The sequence below is a fragment of the Oppia nitens genome, unplaced genomic scaffold, assembly GCF_028296485.1.
Source record: "Oppia nitens isolate AA-2021 unplaced genomic scaffold, nextdenovo-longstitch-racon4-pilon3 scaffold17_pilon_pilon_pilon, whole genome shotgun sequence".
In the NCBI taxonomy this organism is placed as follows: domain Eukaryota; kingdom Metazoa; phylum Arthropoda; class Arachnida; order Sarcoptiformes; family Oppiidae; genus Oppia; species Oppia nitens.
The window spans coordinates 1,841,114-1,865,858 of NW_026533196.1; the positions used below are offsets into that span (position 1 = coordinate 1,841,114).

Sequence of the window (24,745 nt, forward strand, 5' to 3'; positions counted from 1 at the left end):
GAGTGAATTACCGGCGCACCTCAATAGTGGTATACTGGTGCTCACTTATAGGTACTATATATGATAACCGCAATACACATATCGGTTTACATAACATAACAAGTGATGCTCTTTCCTATGCAATAAATAATAGTTATGATATAACTATGTATATATATATATATATATATATATAAATGTATAATAATATTTATAAATTACTATAATACCGGTCAGATTGCAATTTATATATATGTACATTCAAAAAGTATTTATATATAAATAGCACACAACCAATGGCATGGACTACCGATCCAATAGCAATTGCATGTATGTGCCCACAGTCTATCCCCTCAATAGCCTCTATTTAGTGTAAGTATAACAAAAAAATTAACACAACTGTATATTTTTGAATTACTGCTAACTAACTGTTATATATATATATATATAATATGTGTGTTTGTTTGCCATTTGAAAGCAGATCACAAACAGAGAGTGTATAGAAAAGACTTTTAAGAAAAGATTTAAAACTTAACGATTGCTTACTTGCAATCAAAAGTCATAATAAAAAGTTTTTTTTTAATTTTATTATTATTTTTTGGTAAAGCCATTAGCGGATCGATGAGAGCTGGAAATCGTTGGATTAAATCAAACACACATTAAAAATTTGTTTTGTTTTTGTTTTGTTCATTGATTTTCTCGTTTTTAAAAAATAATAAAAACATTCACTATTCGTGTATTTATTTATTCATTCTCATAGATGAAAATGATTTTACTCTAAATAAATAAATTACTGCATTTTGAAACTCATTTGAATTTACGGCTAAAAAAGTTTGTTTCATTAATTGAAGCAATCTTTTTATAAAAAAAAAGTTTTTAAAAAGTTTTTATTGAACTCTTTCATGTGTGTCATTCATATATTATATATGTTTGGTGAGTGTCTATAAGCAGTTCAATGTTTATTTTAGATGTGTTGTTCCCATCCATAGCAAAGACATCACTTGCTATATGATAGTGACTATGAAAATAACGTTTTGTTTCTCTGTTTTCTATATATAATATGAGTTACTTTTTTGTCATAAGTGACATCAAGAATAAGCAAAAGTTTATTTAACTCTCTTATCATTTTAATTTCAATTTTATTTTGTTTATTATTTGTGTTATCTTTCAATTTTTTCTATGTGTAGTGCATGTGTGACTGTTGTAATAATTGATTAAAAAATATAAATATACAAAAGTCTATTTAATATTTTAATTTGTGCCCATTTTTTCCTCGCTATTCATTTGTAAAGTATGTTTTCAAACACTTATTTAAGTTTTTTTTATCTTTAAGTAGAGTCTGAGAGTAAATGAAAATTAAAGAGAGAAATGTTTTTTTCAAATGAATGCATTCAATGAATAAATTGTATGCTTTTTTAATTAACAAAAGTGTTAAATATAATGAATAAAGTAAATAACATTAACTTTTGGTTTTGTTTTTAGTATTTAATTTTCAATGAGTAAAGAGTGAGTGCCTTTTAAGTGAATGAGAAACTCTTTTATATTATTTATTTGTTAAATATAATATTTATATATAAATTATAGTTTTTATTTATTCTGTTATTTTTAATCCAAATGTATGTTTCATTTTGTGTTTAGATATCAATTATATAATCATTTTGTAATCCTCTAAACATAACACACGACTATATATACGAGTAATTGTTTGAATTGTTTAGTTAATAGTAGAAGTAATTGTTTATTGATGAGAGACAGTCAATGGGAGTGCTATTATGCCAGTGAAACATCACTTTTATATTATTAAGATATAATATTACTGTATTTTGCAACTAAACACAGGTATAGCAGGATTGGTATGGCTTGGGATGGGATGAGTCAGTGACTGACTGATGGAGAGTGAGTGAGAAAGAGAGAGAGAGAGAGAGAGAGAGAGAGAGAGAGAGAGAGAGAGAGAGAGAGATTTGAAATGATTTGTTTATGAAGTTTATTATTATAATAATAGTACAGTAATATTGGAAAAGTCGATAAAAAAAGTTTGACTGAGATTTAGCGCCTCTGCAAACATTAGTTTATAAATTATAATATAATATTATATAACATGTTATGTATATATATATATATATATTGAATCAGGTTTTTAAAGTTCAATACAACTCTATTGAATGTATGAGTGGAGGAGCCGTAAGCCCTGTGCCGTAAGCCTCAGTTGGAGTAAAATACAAACTCTCTAATAGTAAGTGAATGAATGGGATGAATGGCATAGCATTGAAAAGCATTGGTAGTACAGCCTAACAGCACTCGTGTATGTTATAACTTATAAGCATTAAGTGACTAACAAAACAACATATTTGGTAATACAGTAATAGTGTTTAGTGTTTAACGTTATACACAACCATAGCATTGATAGTGCATTCATAACATACTAAACATCTTATGCTTAACATTAAAGTCAATGTATTTTCTCTCAAACAGTCATACATTGACTAAAATGGCTGACTCTGTGATGTAAACAGTGGACACATTGGGACACCATTTGGTCACCGATTGGCCCACACAGCCATACAACATACCAGTGCCCAAACAAACACAACTATGGACTAACACGACTGCCAACACAAAGCCAATTGATGCAACTCTTGCAGCCATAATAGGTATGTCTAACACATGATTGTCAATGTTTTGGTCACAACCTCTGTCTCTCTGTCATCTCATCTGTGAATAATTGCATCGGTCTCTTGTGTTTTGGCCATAAGTTGATTATGTTATTTGATTAATCAATAGTTGTCTCAAAAGACTTGCATTTCTATCTAATCAACTGACGTCGCGACCGACAAATGAGTGTTGTGTCTGCAGAAGAAGTCATTTGTCATTAATTAATTTGTCGCGACATTTGTTTGAAGAAGTTGTTGGTTGGTGTCACTGGCCTTGACATGAATACCTGCACCCGATTGTCGCGTTTGTGCCGTAAATACCAACAAATGCAATGCTTATGATTGCCTTTTGAGAGTCGGGTCGATATCATCACTACTGAAGCGCTTGTCTTATGAGTCATACCTTTGATCGATACTAATAATAATAATAATAATATTTATATTAATAATAACGGAAAGCATTGAATATCTTTTTATGGTTTACTTTATTATAACATATAAAAAGTATTGTTTTTCGTTTATGACATAACTTTTTTAATATGACATAAATGTTGGTTAAAAATATGTGTTATATTTGAAATCGATTTGTGTCCCAATTCTTCAATATGTTTGTCGTGTTTGTGCTCAACTCTCAAGACTATTGCCATTATATTTGAATTTGTTATTATTATTATTATATTTATTAGTAGTTTATAACATTTTTTTTCATAAAGTATTAGTTTAGTTGACTCTGGTATCGGAGTCACTCTTACTCTTGAGAGTCTACACGACTGTTGACTTCGAGTTACGGCTTGTAATGATTGGCATAAAAACCATTTCTTTCATTTGATCCTAATTTTTCATATCACTTATAAATATTGTCTTTTATTTTTATCGCAATGTCTTAGACTAAGTTTTTTTAAATTTTATCAATTGATTTATGAGTTTAACAGATTTTTCACATTGATATGAATGCAAACTTTTTGTGTGTATGTGTTTTGTTTGTTGACTTTTATTTGTTTAGTTGTTGTGATTATCAGAAAGAGAGTGATATCTAATTTTAGAGACACCAAACATCCCATATATTTCACTCTAATTTTGTTTCAAAAGACTGTGTTTATAATTATATACATATCATATAAAAGTATCTCTTTTGTCTCATTAAAACTAATTTTTTGCATATTTTGTCACAGATTTATGTCATCACAAGAATTCCTATCAAACAGTTTCCTAACAATATTTGGTGCCAAATAAGTGACACATTAATTATTTTTGAAGACAACCAAAATAATAATGCGTTCAACTATTGGAAAGAGTTTATCGTTTAATAGCGATATACTATTCAATTAAAAAAAACAATTAAAAGCCAAACAAAGAGGTATTTCTATAACTTTTTTAAATATCGATATTTATATGTGAAAAATTAATGGGTTTTATGTTTATTTATATATTTGTTTTTGTTATTTTAATATTTGATTTAATCATTTTTCTCATATGCAGTAATTGAATACTATTATTATTATTTGATTAATAATAGAAATATGTATTTGATAATAGTATTATTTTCCGCTTTATTTAAATCGATGGTTAATGTGTTTTTATTTTTTAGATTATTTTCCCTAATCTATTATGCAATTGTATTAAACGATGCTTTTCAATATAAATATTTTATTATATTTTAGTGTACCGTATGTTTAATAGTTGCAAACTTTTTTTTAAATGCTTTTAATGGTATTGTTGTTTTGTTTTGTTGTTGTTTAATGTTTAACATTATAAAATAAATAGCTAAAGTTATATAATATTTATACATTTATGATTTTATATAACATAGATGTAAACTTCCTTTTGAATGTATAGGAATTAAAAATAAAAACAGTTTTATGGTTAACTGAATTAAATGTTAGTATTAAAAAAAATATTTGTTAAACAATTAATTCATGACAGCCACTGTGATCTATGTTGTATTGTCAATGTTTACAATTATATAATAACTTATAATAACATTATTTAACTTCAATATTCAAACTTATTGTACAAAACTATGAAATAATTATCTAAATACTAGTGTCATATTTACTATTAAATATTGAATGAATTTATTATTGTATTTAATAATCAATTGTTTTTTATTTGTTATGTGACAGCAATGCTCTCAACGGACCGTAACTCGAAGTCAGTCTCTTGTGATTCTCTATTCTATGAGAGATCATCACTGAAGAGAAAATTAATGTCGAGAAGTCCTTCGGGAACGGGCAGTATATCCTTCAAGAATGATGACTACATGTATTTAATTAACTGTAATGAACTCATCAAAACTTGTAAGGTATGCGTATTTTTGCCGACAATTTGTCTAAATTTTTTCATTTTCCTTATTCATCATTGTTTACAAAAACCAATTTCCTTTTTCGTTACCACAGTAATTGTTACCCCATATGTAATGAATAGATTTTTAAAAACTAATAATAATAATAAACAAAAGTATAATTTTCTGGTTTTAATTATATTTATAATTGAAATTTACACATTTTTCATTTAAAATCTGTTTTATTTTTGCTATTTATATTTTTTTCGAATAATTGAAATGCTTTTAGATTATAAATTAAAAATAAATAATTATACAATATTTTTAAATTTGTTTTTTATGTGATTTATGTTAAAATGTCAAACAGGAAGCGCTTCTGGAGAACGAATCTACTGTTATAAGCAAATTTGCCGACATATCTGCCACTAACGGGATGAACGATGTCTCACATGAAGATTACATTTCGGTATTTATTGCAATATTTGCATTTTATTAGCTCACTATCTTAACTAAATTAATATTGTTATTTTTAACTATTTTTACAAAATTTAAATAATATAGATATACAATTATGTAATAACAATTTACGTAAAACACAGTTTTTTATACTGTAGTTAATATAATCAGTATTTTTATATGTTTTTTTGTTGTTAAAAATAATATATGATATCTTAGTGTTAGAATTACGGTATAATTTAAAATAGTAATTTTTGTAACTGATATTTATTTTTATTTAAAAATAATTAATATAAATAATATTAGTTAATTAAAAATGATTTTAAATATCACTAATTAGTAATTGAATGACACGACCTACAGGTTCAACAAACTCAAGAATTGCAAACTAAGAGCTCTTTGGCCGAGTTTGTCAAATGGTTAAGTTATACGGAACACCAATTGGAGACCATATGCTATTGTGCCAACACTAGGATTAAGTCCGACTGGAAAGACATCGTAAGCCATCACAAGGTTAGTGTGTCTTTTTGGCCACAATTAACCGGCATTTATATTGAGCCGTTAATTGACTTGTCATTGATGGTGTTCTTAAATAATGGACTGTATATATTAGTGCCCTTAAAGAGGATATCGAAAATATTTTGATTTGAAAAATGTTTCAATAGTTATATTGTTTTACATAATTATGGCTTACATTGAATTTAATAATTTTTAAATCACTGTTTTAATAACTAAATGACATAAATTTATTTTTAGTATTAGTTTCCGCCTTTGCGTACCATTTGAATCACACAATCGTGTGAAGACACTAATGAAATGAATGCTATTTAATGGGTATTTACTATCAGTTATTATGACTATTTAGCAATCATTAAAAGGCATTATTAAAAAACAGTGATTTTTAAATGATGTTCAATAAAATTGCATTAATGAAGTTGTAATGCCCTCGAGTTATTAGATGATACTAAGTTAGTACCGGTATTACTACCGTTAAAAAGCTAACTGTGCTACTAGTGCTGTCTAGTGTCTAGTTATCTAAATTGTGTTTTTACCGGTTTGTCTATCTGTGGCACTAATGTCTGACACTTTTTATTAACTAGTTTTTCAGATATTGATTACTATTATGTAATCAGCAGTCAAACCAGTTTTCCACTTGATTTGAGTTTATTATAAATATTAGTTTGATTTTACGCCACTGTATGTCTCTACTAAACCTATCAATCAATTGAGTTTTGAAAACAAAGTTTTCAAAAACTTTTTGTGTTTTTGGTTTTTTAAAAAAAAACTTGTGTTTGAAAACATTTGTTGTATTGTTTTTGTATAATATTATGATGTGATATGAGGTGACTGACAATAGGCTATATATAATAGGTTTTGATATTAAAACCAGGTTTGGGAAAGTATACAACAATTTTCTCGGTCACTGAAAAAACATATGTGTATTTCATATGTAATGTGTCATTGTTATTATATACTGTATATTATACTTAATATTATAACGGTTGTTTAAAGGACTATATAATAAGTTTGATGAATAATGGATATGAAAAAAATAAATTACATATTAGTTTAAAATATTTTTCGAAATAAGAGTTTTTATCAATTATTTAGATTATTAAAAAAATTACATTAAATTATAATAATAGGTTTCTCGGAGCATATAATATATTTGTTGAGAAAACTCATTACACTTAGGGTTGATTTGCATGGCTAGTACTTCCGTTTGTTTCTATGATTGCCTCAAATATTATATGTATATACAGTACAACTAAGGTCCTGCAAAACGTTATCTTTTTAATACCTTAAGTAAACAAATGCACAAATAAATGGTAGATTAGAAAACTAACTCCGGATTAAAATAAAATATTTAAATCACAAGTTATAAAAATACTGTAAAATGTAAATAAAAATAGTTTAAAAACATATAAATAGATATGTATATTATTAAATATTATTTTATAAATAATAAGTTTATGAACACATATATTATTTGTTGAAATAAATATATTTTATAGTTATAAATTTTTTATTATAAATATAATAATTTATTTTTATATAATTACTTTTGAGTATATTTTAATATTTTAAATATTTTAAGTTTAAATTAGTGCACATTATATTCAATATGAGTTCCCCATTAAATAATAATAAAAATTGTGACAAATTTTTGGATAAAATATATCTAATTGCATCTGAAGACAACAACTTTTCGGTAATTAACAATAAATTAAGATGCGATAAATGCGAACAAAACTTTGAAAATATTAATTTAATGACTGCTCGCCAACGATTTGAAGATCACAAAAAAACTCAAAAACATTTAAAAAATTGCGACAATAAAAAACGTAAATCTAGTGAAAACCTTAATAAAATTTCAAGTGAAGATAATAATTCAAACAAATTAGTAAAATGAATAAATTTTTTAAAAATTCACCTAAAAGAGTTGAATTATTTGTAAATCAATGCAAAATTAAGTTACCGCAAAAATTTGTCAAGACACGATGGGGTACTTGGATTAATACTTGTGTTTATTATGATTTAAATTATGAAACAATAAGTAATTTTATTTTAACACTTGATGTAAAAAATAAAATATATAAAGAATTGCAAGATTTTATAAATAATAATGAATTGCGCAATCAATTGTCTATAATATCAAAATATAAGATTATTTGTGACAAAATTACATATCTTGAAACACAAGGACTAACAGTTGTTCAACAATTAAAAGTTATTGAAGATTTTGAAAATACACTAAAAGATGATTATTTAGAAAAACTCAATTATTCATTGAGAAATAATCCGGATATTAAATTTTTTAAAAATGTAAATTTAAATAAAATGTATGAATATGTACCTCTAGTTAATACTGATTGTGAAAGATCTTTTTCAATTTTAAATAATATTTTAACAGATAAAAGATTAAATTTAACAAATGATAATTTAGAATATTTATTGTTCACTACTTATAATAAATTTATTTTTCAATTAAATAAATAAATAAATTTTAAAACTGGAGTTTGTTTTTTTATCTACTGTATATATTTTTTTGATTGAAACTGAGATAACGTTTTGCAGGACACTAAGTACAACTAAACAAAAAAGTTTGTACACTATTGATGTAGTGTTTGTGTCCCCTCTCACAGGTATTAACATATAAATGTATTATATCTTTGTCTTTATTTTAGCTGCAATTTAAATTTTTCGTATTCAAAACGCGAAACGAAAAGTAATTTTTTTTCACTACTGAATAATTGCAGTCCTAATGTCAAAACAGATGCCAGTCCTCCACCTCTCTGTCCCATCAAATATTTCACCCCTTTATTATTATTATTATATTAATGTTATATTGAAAAGGGTTGGTGATTGTCACAACATTGAACTAGAAAATTAGACACAATTTTATTTTGAATATGCATTTTTTATGCCAATAATAGTAATTATCATTATTTTAATGATGCCTACAATGGCATTATTATGCAATTTAATATTTTTTTTAATAAAAATAATGGTTTTTTGAAAGGCTTTTTTAAAGAGATTAGTTTATACAGTGATATAGTTTGTATAGTGTATATGATGTCAATTGTCATTTTGAAAATGTGAACTATTATTGTAAAGTAATTGTTTGCAGAAACCCATTCAGCATTAACTTATATAACATAATTGTTTGTATCATAGATTGTATTGTATATTGAGTTGTATGTAGTTTTTTCAATTGCATTAAAATAGGGTTTCATCTCATTTTCAACTCGTTTTTTGCCCCATTAATGCTATTGCCACTCAAGCAATGCATACCTACCTGTGCTGAATGAGCCAATGGTATGTTAGTAAAGTAGTGATATAAGGGACACGTGATGGTATCACCTGGTGCTTTCACAACAAGCAGTGTAACGCTTGAGAGGCTTTCCATTAGCTGTCTGTACTCGTGTGGCACTTGTATTGTCACAACTTTTGAAACTTATTTTACGTATAACTTTCCGATTCAAACACACAATGTATTGTATGTGAAGTATTGGTGCTGTCTGTCTGTATTATTATGTTATCCCCGAACTGTTTGCCTATTCCTCACGAGTCCGTACTGACACACGATTATCCCGTTGGCGACTGACTGACGCCTGGATCCAAACACTCACACCTCCCAAATGATCAATCGTTGTCAACCCAATCAATTCACCCGATTGTGTCCGTCCTCCACATCTCATGGCTTTACCTCTGTTTATATAAATGTTTAGAGTTTTGTGATTAACTGATTTGTTTCATTCATTTCTCATATTCATCAAAAACATTACCTGATCTCACATCTGACACAACCCATACTCTATCCCACGAGTCCTACCAAGAGATACATAATTTCATAAATATAAGTGATATATATATTCAATATTTACATTGAATATTCATTAACAAACTGATCATCAAATCGTTTCTACACTTTTATTATACATTTTAACGATTCCTCATATTGTTTGATATAAATAGAGAGAAAAAAGTATTTTTTTAAAATCAAAAATTATAAGTTTGTCTGACTGATGACTAATATCTATCACTGAATTTTGTATAACGCCTGTAAACTTGTGGTAAGTTTTGATTTTTAATAATAATTATTAAACTGATTTTCAAATGGCGTTTTGTACTCCATATTCCTTTTAATAATTAATTCATTTAATACTATTTAATATGTATTTTGATAACACATATTCACATTAGTTATTGTGTTGTTGTTATGTTTAGTTTTATTTTCATAATAAAACTGTATTTTTAAGCCTCTTATGTCAGCTCTTATCTGTTGCTTGATATGAAAAAGCAATATATTATCTTATATTATATTATTTCGTTTACACAGTAAATATGACAAATACAATAAATAAATTTAATACAACAATGAATGTCATATATTTTGGTTTAAACGCTATTGTTGTTTAATTTTCATGTTGTTATAATGGTTTTTATTAGTGAAATAACAATTTACAGGCAATTAATAGTTAGCTCTCTATTAAGGGAACTTATTTGATGGTTATAATGATAAGCTATTTCCATATTTCCCATTTGGCATCGCATGTGATTCCTGTATCCAAATGCTAACAAACATTTACTGTTAAATCTAATCAAATCAGTGCCCATTTCATTCATTTTCATAGTGTATGTAAAAGCGATAATTGTATTTCATTAGGCGTTCCTCTCATTTCAACCATATATGTAAACTTTATGAGAGACTCAAGAGAGTGACAACGGATTGATATTAGTCACTCACACACTCGCCTCTCAGCCCATAACTACTAAAACTCTACCCTTAATATACATAGTATTACATACCCTATCTTTCGTGTAAATTATTAGAAATTTTTTATTATGATTTTTACAATGTGTTTATAATATAATATGACTTTAGTCAAGCAAATAATTACAGTATACGAGTGTCAGTGCCTGTAAGTTGAAGTCACGAAAAACTTATATGTCTTATATAATAGTAGTGTTTTTTTAAATATAGTATTTTTTTAACTTATGAGTCTATCATCTAAAAAAAGTATTAACTATACTTTCGACACAAATTCATGTCTCAATTGGCATTAAAAATAAAAATCTGAAAAAACTTGTATTGTTTTGCCCAACGAGTAACTTAAATACGTCAGTGATTTAGCATTGAAACATCATAATTGTTTGACTAGTATTCAAAACAATTGTAAGTCATATACTATATTATTATTATTATAAATGAAAATATCTTTTATTTTTGAAATCTCTGGGCTATCTTTTCAAGGACTGACTTTGACTTTATTTGCATCAAAACTATATAGTATTTTCTTTTGTTGTCTTATCATTTAATTGAAAGCACCAATTATTCAGTGGTATTTATCTTTTAAAAATAGGGGGAACGGGTGATTATAGTGATGGTCTGTTGTATGTTACTATTCATTGTTGTGTTTCAGTGTGTTAAGCAGTTTTGATTAAGTGTTTTGAAACTTTGAAAATATGAGACTATGGTTGCACTTGAAAAGCCATTTAATGATTGTTGCTTTTTATAATTTTTTATTGCAAAATCTGGCAGTTTTATATATGTTATGGCTGTCAATTTTTTGAGATATATAAAAAATCCGGTTATTATACGATTATCATTATTTTTTTTATGCTCGGGTCAGTTGGGTGTGTGTTACCCGCTCTCTACTGATCTCATACCCTCTCTATCAGTGTTATGTGGACTTTACAATAGGATATTATGAGAATTCATGATATGTTTATATTATGATATTTGCCCTAAAGTGTTGTTTAGTTAGTTGATTGTTGTAATAATTAGTCAGCACTGCTGTTATTGCTGTTATTTTTTGTTTGTTTCAAATAATAAATATATGCTTTGAGAGCACAACGAGTAAACTATTAAAACTATATTGTAATTATAATTAGCGATCATCTCATACACGCCTTTATCTATAATTGCATCGCAACTTATAAATTGGTTTTTTAGTAGTTATAAACATTAGTAGTATCCATAAACATATAGTAGTGAATACCAATTGAATTGTTAAACATTTATATTCATACCAAATAATTCTCGGAAAGCATTTTTGTTTTTTATAAAAAATATGTATCCGAGATATCATATGATAAATATGTTAGTTAAATAACCAATGACTTATATTCAATATCTAATGTATAAATATACAGTAATTAATCTCATTTTACTATACATTTTAAACAATATATATATAAATGTATTATACCATATCTTAAGCATATCTTATCGATAGGACTGTTCACTTCAATTATGTGCTCTTATTTTGCACGTAATCCACAAAACAAACCACTTTTGCCAATATCTCTCTCTTTATCGAAATTTTTTATTTCTTATTTTTCCCATTTGAATAAATGAATGACTTTTTATTTGTCAGTTTAGTGAATATTGTAATTTAAATCAACCATTAATTGCAGTTAATAAAGTCTAAAATGAGGATCAATGACCTCTATTTTAGTTTTATATGTATATTGATATGCCTTGACTTGTATTTTTATATTGCATACCATGCCATAGCACATACCATATCAACATAGTGTATGTACAGTATGTATACATAGTATGTATAATACACCTAACGTGTGTCACGTATATTACACACAACTATCAATATCCATTGTTTGTGATGTTTTTTTGATGGCATCCATGTGTACATCATTATAATAAAGTGTAAAGTAATTTACTATTAAATAATAGAAATTATCGGTATTTTTTGGCATTTTGGTATATCATTTACATAATAGGATCTCTCTATAGATGATATATTGAGCGACCACTAGTTTGTAATGCAATTTGTATTATTTGCCACTTATTGTATTTACAACAGCTTTCTATATTTAGGTCAATATTTGATGTTAAAGTCAGGTCTGGCGTCCAACAAATAGGCTTTTTATTGTATTTTTCTGTTTAATAAATATGTTTTTTGTTTTGTTATGCTTTTACTTGTGTTATGTATAAAAACTGATGGTTTTCAAAGCTAAAGTGAAAAAATCTCAATAATTCCCATATTTAACTCAATTGAATGTTGTAATTGAACTTCACTTTAACTATTATTTTTATGGGTCACTGTATTGCTTTTGTATTGCAATGCAATATTCATAGCTTTAAAAAACATTATATATTTTTCTTTTTTTACTAAACATAACATCTTTTTTATAATTTAAAGTTATGTCTTATTCACTCTTTTGCTGTAATGTTCCCATTTTAGCGTATTTTTGGATACCTATGACTGTAATAATTGAGTGCTTTTTGTTATAATAAAACCTTATTTGTCTGATTAAATAATACATAGAAAGTGACCCAAACGTTGATTGAACTGTTGGTTTTGAAGTACACATTGTACTACACAATCGACTACACTATTTAGCAAATATATGTCTCAATAAAGATTTGCCAAAACTATTAGCGCACATCTCATATATAAAAAGTATTATTTGTAGTGAAAAAAAAACTATTGTTGAATAGCAACTCACCTATCATTGAGTGCTCTCCTATTTGTTAGACAACACAATGAATACTCATTTATATGTATTTTTTAAAACCCTCTGATTGTAAAGTTTTTAATACATTTTTTTTAATATACATTATAAGTAGAGGAGTTAACCTATTTTTTTGATGGCGAAAGTTATAAGCGTTCAAAGTTATACTTTATTATTGCATGAATGTTAACAACTAGTATTACAAAATAAATTCATTGAAATTATTTAATATTTTAAAAATTTTACACAAAAAACTTGAATAAGATTCCCTAACTGGAAACCTCTTTTTTAATTTTTAAAATACAATTTTTCATTTTATTTTTTTTTTGCATCCAAAATCTGGGTGCAGCTCTCAATACATAATGTGATTCATGTTTTTAAATTAGTTTATATTTTAGTTAAACTGTTTGTTTATGAATTGCATTTATTTTTTCAGTGCAAACATTATCTGAGAGTGATATACCCTATCCTAAAGGCTATGAGCACTCTCTTGAATATCATATTTATCTTAATTTATCATATAATTGTAATGCAATTTTTACTGTCATGTATTTTTCCAATTGTTGTATGTTTTTAATTTACAAAACAACCAATATATAAATACTGTTGAAAACGTATTTTTGTTATTTGTTTGCAAATTGCAATTTTATGTTTATCTTTTAAACATATAAATTTGATTTTTATTTATTTTTACTAAAAAATATAGCTTTTTCAAATTATTATTGAATAACCAATGAGTTGAATGGCGAGCCATTGATTGGCGAGATGTAGGGATATCTATTCATGACATTGAAGTCCACATAACATTGATTTACGGCATAAATAATTGAAAAGTTGATCAGAAAATACAGCATATATTATAATAATATAATATATAGTTTTATCTCTAGAAAATCCCAAATCCTATCATTACTATAGTAATGATTGAAAGGTAGTGTTTTTAAATAATACGTTATGATGTAATTTTTTGGACAATTTTGTTATATAAGTTTTTTAATTTCGCAATCTATATGTAATAAAAAGTTTGAGTGTATTTGAAAACAACTTTTTATTATTAAAAGCTATTATTGACGTGTTATACAATTTTCACTATATTTCAGGATATTTGCACCGAAATTTGATAGTTTTTCTATTGTTATTACCAGGAAAACGATGCCATAGACTAAATATATTATTTGTCTGTTTTGTTCACTATTGCTTTTATTGTCGTATTTTTACCTATTTAAATGGCAACATATGCTCATATATACAGTCCTATTTGATCCCATGTGTAATGTATACATACAGGCGCTCCATCACCTGCTTTTAAGACACACACACAAACTATATGAGGGCTCAAACTTTGGTGTCCTCTAAATGATTCAATGCATTTTGTTAAACACCAAAAAACGGGAATATGTTAGCCATAATATGAAAAATATGTTTTTACAGTAAAACAGCAGTTTAGTAGCAATATATATTTGTGGCATATTTTTGTTATCATATACTATATATATATATACAATATATGGTATTATATTTTGTTTTTAATATAAATTTATATGTAGTTTACATAATGCCTAATGAATATATACTGTACTCTCAAATACATTGTTTGTGTGTCGAAATGAACCCAACGCTTATCGTTTAAATCTCAAGTTTTTCTCTATTTTTGATTTATCCCTAAATTTTTTATTTCATTTACAATAATATAAATTTCATTTTTTATATTCATAAGGAAAATAAACATTTTTTTCTTTAATGTTTTATTTTTAACTTAAAACGATTGAATCTTAGTTGTTTTGTTGTTTTTGTTAATTTTTTAAAAGTTGATTTGAATAATTAAATTTACAGAGATAATGAGATATATTTTTAGAGATTATATCTTATTATATTAAAATTATATTTGTTTTTATTAATGTTATTATTTTCAGTACATTAGAGTTAACGTAAATTTAATTAATGATTTTATTATTATTTCTAAATAAAAGTTGAAATTTTTGTTGTTATTCACCAAAATTTTATTTATATATTATTTTATTTTTATAATTTTAATTAATTATAATTGAATAACAATATATCGAAAGCGATTTTTTTATTAATACTTATTAGGTTTTTAAAAATATTTTTTCATCTAAAAGTAAAAAAATAACAAAATATTATTATTTTTTATTTATATCGTGTGTAGTGCTCTTAAATGTTAAACAAATTTTTAAATGTATTAATGAAATATTATATATAGGGTTTGAGAAAAATAACGATTAATTTTATTAATAATTATCTAAATTTATTTGGTTCTCAGTGTTTATTAATGATTTGATTTATTTTTAATTTCTCTTTAATTTGCATTTAAGTTGAATATTAAAGGCTTTAATAAGGCATTTGATATCTGGGTTTTATACAAACCATTTATTTTTTGTTTAAACTAAATGTTTTGCACTCACGATTACATTTATTATTAAACACTGACTTTTTTTATTGATTGATAGTACAGTTATCATTCATTAAAGTATTATTGTTGTTGTTTTTTGTAGTTTTAAATAAGTCATGTTTTACAACAACCAAACAAAAGTACAAGAAAAACAAAAAACAAAATCACCACAATATATATATACCTATCCTAGGCAAACATTTTTACAGTTAATTGTTTTTTGAAATAAATTTAGTGTTTCAAAGAAAAACAATTTTTCACGATTTACTTCACTATATATATCGGAAAACAATTTGTTGTGTGTTTACCTCATTTGTTATATTTTGTTATGTAATGTAATGTTTGGGCCAACGATTGCTCCATAGATAAGACAACAATACTATGGCTAATCTCTTATATTACTTTACATTATAACGAAACTAAAAAATACTTTTATAATGTGATTATTTATAAATAACAAATGTTAGACAATTAGATCATTAGATCCTATGTTTAAAAGTAGATCTTTTTAGACAACGTCACAGCATTTTTTAATAGCCATAGCTGCCGGATATGGTCTCCAAACATATAATTATATAATGAAAACTCTAAAAACTGATCAATTATTATATTTTGTAAGTCTATATATATTTATAAATGTATGACTCTCTCGTCCTGTTCCTCTATGAACGATAAGGTCTCAAAAATTTTTGGTTTATTTTCAATTTCATATTATTTTTATCTTTACAACGACAAGAAATAATGAAATTTATTTATATATGATTTTACGGGCCATACCCTAATAATAACCTCTCCTTTTGAATTAATTTTTCAATTATATCATTCACTCATATGCTCTCATTTGGTCGTCCATTAATGTGATGTCTGAGCCATAGTTTAACGCAATGAATAACTTTTTTATATGTAATTTATATGTATAACAATTGTTAGTTTGTATTCATTTTATGATAAAAAAGAAATTATTTAACTTATTATATGTTTTATGATTGTCTGATGCACTTGAATGACATACCATAGCCAGAGAGACTTACATTGCTCTCACTCTTATCACAGTTTGGTGTGTTTCCTAAGTTGACACCCTATAGTTAGGCATTTTAAGACATTTTTTTTAAATATCCCCACAAAAATATACTCCCAGAGCTGGTGTATAATCTCTCTATAATTTCTATCTATGATTGACTCACTTTTAGAAAAACTTTTCATACCTTTAGATTTCAAGTGAATGTATGTCTATCTCTCGTTTTTCACGAGTGGTTTCATTTCACTGTTTGTTTTGTATTTTTATATATTTATTGTGGCCTTAATGTCACCGCAGATGACGTGCTGATCATAATAGTGCTTAAAAAGCATATTTTTATGTATTGGTCTCTATAGTGCCAGTACTCACACTAAACATACATTTGAAATGAATTCAAGTTTTTGTTATATTTAGTTATTTACCTGTGAATGGAGTGAATGAAAAACTTTTATTTATATTTATTTTGTGTTAATTCATTCGTAATCTATAATTATAAGTTTTTATATTATTTAAAGAGTCCATTGAATTGATTTATTTCACATAATGTTTGGTCTATTTTTCAACAAATATTAATATTATTGTATTGATTGTCTCAACTCTTCAGGCGATCCAATCAGAGATAGAGAGCGTTGGCCGTCGATTCGTGAATGATATTAAAGATAACCACCATTTTGGAAGTGTTGGCTCAACAAAGTTGACGACACTGTCTAAAGAGGAAAGACGTTGGCATTCACTTTGGTTGCGATCGTTAGAGTATTTAATGATTCTTGAAGAGGGACCCCACTGTCCTCAACATTACAACATCAGGTACTGTACCCTATGTTTAGCACACATATTGTCGAAAGACAAACAACTTTTTTTGTTGTTTGTTTTGTGTCTTTGTTTTTGCAATTCATTCATCTGTTGCTACTGTTGTTGGTCTCACACAATGATAGTAGTAATTGAAGCTAATATAGTCAATCATTTTGCACAGACTAGTCATAAATTAACTACCTTTCCCTTTATGTCTATGAGTCTATAAATTGAGTTTTGCAGATCTCATTTAATACTAATAAATGAATGAAAGCTTAACTTATTATTTCATATAATATATATTACTCCAAAAATAACTCTTTTGGTCGCATTATTTAACAATAATAATAATACGAAATGATAATATTTTTTATGTGTGCATAAGTATATTGTGAAACTCTCATTCATAGTATTAATGACTTTAGTCGTGTCCTAAATAAAAATGATTTTTTAGCATTTTCTATATTTCTTTCATTTATTTTTTCTAATGATTTAATCTGAATATAATATACTGTATGCCAGTACTTAAGGAATGGGCTTTTGTTATATACAATAACACTAATAACAACAACAACAACAACATAATCGCTCATTTGGTCGATATTTAGCTTTGACTGTATTGTATAATAACTTTTATATCCATTTATTAAAGTGTGAAACAATCAAATTTCTTAATTTAGTGTCTCTTTAATATACCTAAAAATTAGTTCAAACTAAACATTAAGCTGTCTTTGGCTTTAATATTCAGCATTTTCCGGATTTCTATGAATATATTTTTTTATTGTAATATATTTAATACTGTAATAATGAAACTTAAGATTAGATTTATATTTTTTAGGGTTTATTTTTTACTTTTTAAAATACAAATCTAGCAATTGGTCTATAAATTGATGTGAATTTCATACGAAAGGGTTGTAATTTAAGTGAATTATAAATATAGTTTGCTTTATTTGGGTTTTAGTTTAACTTATGATAAACAATTGTCATTAGATTATAATATATTGTTTTTTAAGTCATGTAAAATAGCCATTTAAAATTTCATGTTTTTAATGTGCTATTTATATCATCATTGAATAATATGATATTTATATATCAAATAACATATTGATAACTAATAAGCCATATGTCTCATAATATATTGCCAAATGATAGTGGAGTTGAAGATCCGTTGCCATTGAAGCGCCATAAGAATAACGTAGGGATCGTGTCCAACACCACCAACACTAACACCTCCAACGACAACAGCGTCCGAATCCGCAATAAAAGAGTACAAACAACTGTTGCAATGGTTGGCCAAACCAAAGACGAACTGTTGGGCCGTAATTGTAATGAGAAGGTGGAGATCATCCAGAAAGACATCGGATACTCGTCTGATGCTGATATGAGTGATGCCGTTGAGGTAATTATCTGTCATAATATAATAATATTGTTATTATATCAAAATATTTTGAAAATCAAAAAAAAATTATTTGCCATAAATTTTTGTTGAAATTTGTTACACACTTTTTTGTATACTTGTCATCGCATGTTGTGTTACATAATGTCTTAGGGATTGCCTCAGAGGCCCAACTATTTAGACTTTAAAATTCTTTTACCCAAAAATATCTTATTTTTATATCAATTATTCATTTTGCTTGTATAGAGAAATAATTTATTATATTTAATAATAAATTTGTTAATTTATTTACAAATACAACTGATATATAATGTATTCTTAATAACTAAATATATAAATCAGTTTAGATATTACAATTTAATGAGAAAATTAAGTAATTTTGAGGTTATTTCTCATTAATTCTGTACAACAGGCTATTAGTTATAAAGTTTTATAACAATAATATATTCATAAAAAAATTTTAGCCTTTATTTTTTATATTTTTTATTGCATTATTATTTATTACCAGTTATTATTTTGCAGATCACCTAAAATTTTAATAATAATAAATATAAATATTTTTTATATAATGAATTAATGTTGTCATTAATTGTGTGAACATTTTGACTGAAATTTCGTTAATCATTATTTAAAAAAACCAGAATTAGAGCAAATTATTTCACACAAAAATAAATATATATATATATTGTTAGTAATTATTAAATCAGTGCTTTAAATATTGTTTGGAAACAAATTTTGATTATTTTTAATTAATAATTACCTATTTTTCAGAAGAAAAATCATTATTAGATTTATTTTTCTCAAATGTTTTATATTTACTAAGATTTAAATTATCGCATGAATTGATAGTAAATAATATGCGATATAAAATTTTATGTGATTTGAGGTTATACTTAATACACTCCTAAAAGGAGTACTTAATCTAATCATATTTTTTGTGGCCAATATTTTCTTTATTATCAACAAAATTACTTGTATTTCCTTATTTAGTAGTATTTATTGAGATATTGGGCACATCTGCAACCCGTTGTATTGCTTATGACTTTAATGATATCTCATTAGCATAAATGTCTATATAATACCCGTCCCATTAACGACATGTTTTTCTATCTCTTCCCCCGCTTTAGGCTCATCCGCACTCAGACGCAACCAACTCAGCCTCGCGGCCGACCCGTAAGCTTAGGCGCCGAAGAAATAGACGATTACCCCGAACCCGACCGTGGAGTTTCCATTCAGACTGGACTGACTGGGATTACTATCAAACACCACTTCATGGCGATTATGTGAGCTCTGAAGACATTTACTATGAAGACGACAAAACCATCAAACAATTGATTGAATTTGGAGAAAATTACGAGACTTGGATTACTAACGATGACTTCGATGAAAGTGATCTCATCAGAGGTATGACATCATCTCATTATCATTCATTGCAATGCTTTTCCTATTTATTTAGTTGTTTTTAATACTTTTTTAAACGCTATGCTAATTGCCTTAAATATTTAAAAATACTGGCGACACTTTTTAATATATGATAATTACATGTATAAACATAGTATCAACTCCTGTATTGTCTGAGCCATACCCGGAAAAGGAGACAAAACAAGTGGAACAGCCATCGTGTGAATCATCCTCGGAGACTGTGGCAGAACATCCTATGCCCACAATAAAGACAACAAAGAGATCAGCCGTGCGATTGACATTTATGGCTGTTATGTACGCAACTTTGGCTATATTTGCTTTGGCATTCACTTTAACCAATTACTCGCCACACATCCAGAAGCTATATCGTCGGCCGCCACCCATTTGAATAGTACTCTTCGATAGTAACAACAATACTGATGTCCCTAAAAAATCGCAAATGTAGGGAAAGGCGGATTTAAACTATGTTTATAATATATTTCTATAATATATAATAATATAGATGTGTATACATACACCTGTACTCTTTTAGGCATTTAATCCGATTATATAATGAATTATGGCTTGACTTATGTAAAAGCAGAGGTTATGCGATAAAAAAAAGTTTTGTTATAATATAAGGTCTAAAATATAAAGAAAGTATAGTTTGCGGCGAAAATATACCCAAAAAATCTGTGATTTATTTTTTATTAGTGACTTTTCTTCTGCCAAACACTCACTGCCTGTTTTTTATAACAGTTGTCTCCAATCTTGTGTTTTATATGCAATAATATATGATTTTTAAAATATAAATATTACAAACATTAAGTAGATATTGATTGAATTGTTTTCAAGATTATATGAAATTACGAGTTTATAGACTTTTGGCTCAACAAAACCTGTAATTTTAGGTCAAGTGCTCACTGTTTTACACCTTTTCCCTTATATTATTTGAGCGATTAATTAATTCAAAATATAAATATTATGATTATTATGATTATTGTTTTCATTATGTTGTTCACAACAACAGCAAACAGTGTTTATACACAAACAAAAAAAAACTAATGAATTAACTCATTATTTTTGTTTTGTTTGGTTGTTGTGTTTAATTTCAACAAATGAGTTGTAACTATACCTCAATATTTAATGCATGAATTGAATGTATAGTTTGTAATGTAAATTGACTGTAATTTAGGTTAAGAGTATAGTTCCCCTCAATCTATCTCTATATCTCTTGATCTAATTGTTTAGCGATTGTAAATCATATGTTAAGCCAATTTCAATCGGTATCAATACATTTATTATAACATTAAAATATTTAATGGACTTATTTAGCCCATGTATATGTTGTGGTAGATATTACTATATGATATATAAGCGCATTAGCAGCCCATGTCTTAGCTACTTCTTATGGTAATATCACTTGAAAATAATATGATAACACATAATATGAATCATTAATAACACCAACCATTGGATTCAATTACAGCCCAGAAATTGTGTTTTAATTTCCAATTTAAGCGAACTTAATGTTAGAAATAATCAATTAATATAACTATTTTTAAATGATTTCTCACATTTGAGACAATCCCATGTCTTTAAAAAACCTAAAGCTTTTTTTAACGACAATTAAAATGTTATTTTTTATTTATACTTATATTTTCATTATTTATTTATAAATTCATTATTTTATATATAAAAAAATACTATTAACTCCTTTCCATTAAAAACTCAAATGAAATTCCGATCCAAAAGGCAATCAATTGATTGTTTTTTTTATTGATTAACTAATTGAAGAAATTGTTTTCCTCATTGTTTTTATCTCAAAAATGATATATTTTAAGGAATTTATTTTATTTCTATAAAAATTTTACTTAAAATTTCTTTTTTATATTCCTATTTATATTTATATATATATTATAATTATAATAATTAGTATTATTAAAAAATATATAAACTTTTCTAGCGTTTAACGCATTTTCTCAACGAATATAATTGACTATAATTTACTTTTACAAAATTATTTTAAAAACTTGTGGAATGATTTCATTATAATTATTATTATAATTAATATACTTTTATTTTTGTTTTGTTTTTTATGACTAATATGTCTTTTTGTTTATACTACCAATTAATTTGTGTGCATTATATTATTTTTATTATTATAATTTTATATTTTGAAGAGTATTTTCTATTGTAAAGTTAATTATATAATTAAGTTCAAATCAAATTTTATGATTATAATTATAAAGATATTATACAATTATTTAAAAGAAACAAAGATATATTTTATATTTTTTCCATAATCTGATAATATTTTGATAATTGAAAAGACGATATATATATGACAATGTGTGTTGTTTTAATTATACAGTATATATATAGCAATAATTAATTAATTTTGTGCCTTTATATATATATATATATTTACATAACTATAATTATCATTAATTTTTATTATATAATCAATTCATTTTCATAAAGAGTTTCTGTAATTTTAAAATTCATATCTAGTCCAAGAAATTCAATAAAAAAATAAAAAATATTATATTAACACGAATTTTGTGCATAAATTAATTTAAATTATTAAAACATAAATTTAATAAAAAAACTACACGCGTAAGTAATTTTTGTTGTTTTAAAATTCAGATAATCATTAATAATCGCCTCAAATGGCCATCAATTTAATTACTTAATAATAGTGTTTCAGATTTTAAAAATGTGAAAACAATTGGTAATGCCTTCAAACAAAGCCCCGGACGACAATCCAGTGCCACAATTATGTAATGTTTATTTGGTTTCACTTTAAAAACCCAAAAGATTTTTTAAATAGAGATAAAATAATAATGAGATCATGAGTTAAAAATATAAACTTAAAATATATGTATGAATCAAATGTTTTTTAGGTAAATTTATTTTAGATTTTTATGTTTTGTTTTTTATTAAGTTATTTGGGAAATGATATCATATAATTGAGTCAACAGATAATTGGGCTCTTAATTAAAAAATCTCTTTTCCTTTTAAAAATAATTATTTTTCAATACAAAAATAATGTTTTAAACACTATATGATTGAATTAATATTATTATTACATTATTAAAAAAGTCAAGTTTGTTGGCCCTATTATGTTATGTATGTGTTGTTTCGATAGTTTATCAAACCATCTAAAAACAGTTGTCTCACAACTATAGTAACAAAAACTAATAGTCGACTATCATTACGTGCTATCAGTGTTTGCAATTGATTTTCAATGGATATTATAACTGCAAAACTACAACAAATGTAAATGAATTTATTCATTACTATTGTATTATACAATATGATATCTATATTACAGTATAGCTTATAAGCTAAATGATAGCAATATTTGTTTGAAAGTGAACTGAAAATATAGATATTATTTTTGAGTGTAATTAGCGAAGCAAATCTAAATCTAATATCCAAAGGTCTATAACTAATTAAATACACAACAAATGTAAAAATATATTTATTAAGTCATTATAATAGCAAATAATATAATGTTATTGTATTATTATTATACTGTATATTTTGTATATAGAAAAACGAGTTATAATATTTTGTTGAATAAATAGGGAATTATATAATATATTCAAATGAACCGTTTTTTTTGTTTGTATTCAAGTTTGTATTAAATTTAATGATAACTGTATAATTAATATACAATTTAGAAAAAAATAAATATTAATAATAATCAACAACAACTACAAAAATAATAATTTGTTACTAAATATAAATTTTAATCCAAAAAAGTCGCACAATGTATTAAAAAATGTATAAACATATTGTGTAACATTATTAGTTAAAGACAATTAAGTGGTTTAAAAAATATAAAAAAGAGGTTTACTATCAGATCAATCATTTAATAAGTCAATGGTTAAGGAGATCTAAAGAGTAGACTCTTTTTTCTCTTAAAGTGAAAATCATTGTATCCCTCATTCACCACAAGATTAATGAGCTTTTCATACATTTTTAAATTAGATTTTGAATACAATTTTATACTATACTATCATATAAAAGTTATATATATATATATATATTGAATATAAATTATTTAGCTATCAATCAAAAGGCAACAGCAAAAAGAAAATGTTTGATAATATTATATACAGTATATACAGATAATATTTTGTTTTTCAGATCAAAATCTATGTTGTATTTTATTTATTGTAAAAACATTAAACATTTTGTAATATTAAGAAATGTATTGATGTTATTCAATAGCAAATATATTATTTTACTTTATAGTAAATTAAATGGAAAATATATAAATGGAAAAAATTTATTAGAAAATAATATGTAATATAAAAGTTTTTCGTTACTATTAGTTTTTTGTTTTACAAGGATTTTTGTATAA

The 24,745-nt window shown here is 25.5% G+C and overlaps 1 protein-coding gene across 4 annotated transcripts; it reads left to right on the forward strand.

The window, feature by feature from the left end:
- The first annotated feature begins 1,254 nt into the window (after nucleotides 1-1,254).
- LOC128965365 (uncharacterized) lies at nucleotides 1,255-22,034 on the forward strand. 4 transcript variants are annotated; one of them, XM_054312044.1, is made up of 10 exons: nucleotides 1,255-1,270; nucleotides 2,452-2,630; nucleotides 3,803-3,987; nucleotides 4,754-4,932; nucleotides 5,279-5,377; nucleotides 5,731-5,880; nucleotides 17,386-17,588; nucleotides 18,726-18,972; nucleotides 20,097-20,373; nucleotides 20,526-22,034. In XM_054312044.1, the coding sequence occupies exons 4-10, from the start codon at nucleotides 4,756-4,758 to the stop codon at nucleotides 20,777-20,779; spliced, it is 1,407 nt and encodes a 468-aa protein (XP_054168019.1). In that variant the 5' UTR covers nucleotides 1,255-1,270; nucleotides 2,452-2,630; nucleotides 3,803-3,987; nucleotides 4,754-4,755; the 3' UTR covers nucleotides 20,780-22,034. The 4 variants fall into 4 exon arrangements, with proteins under 4 accessions (XP_054168019.1, XP_054168017.1, XP_054168016.1 ...); XM_054312042.1 differs by lacking the exon at nucleotides 1,255-1,270 and adding an exon at nucleotides 2,159-2,212; XM_054312041.1 differs by lacking the exon at nucleotides 1,255-1,270 and adding an exon at nucleotides 2,219-2,281.
- The last annotated feature ends 2,711 nt before the right edge of the window (nucleotides 22,035-24,745 follow it).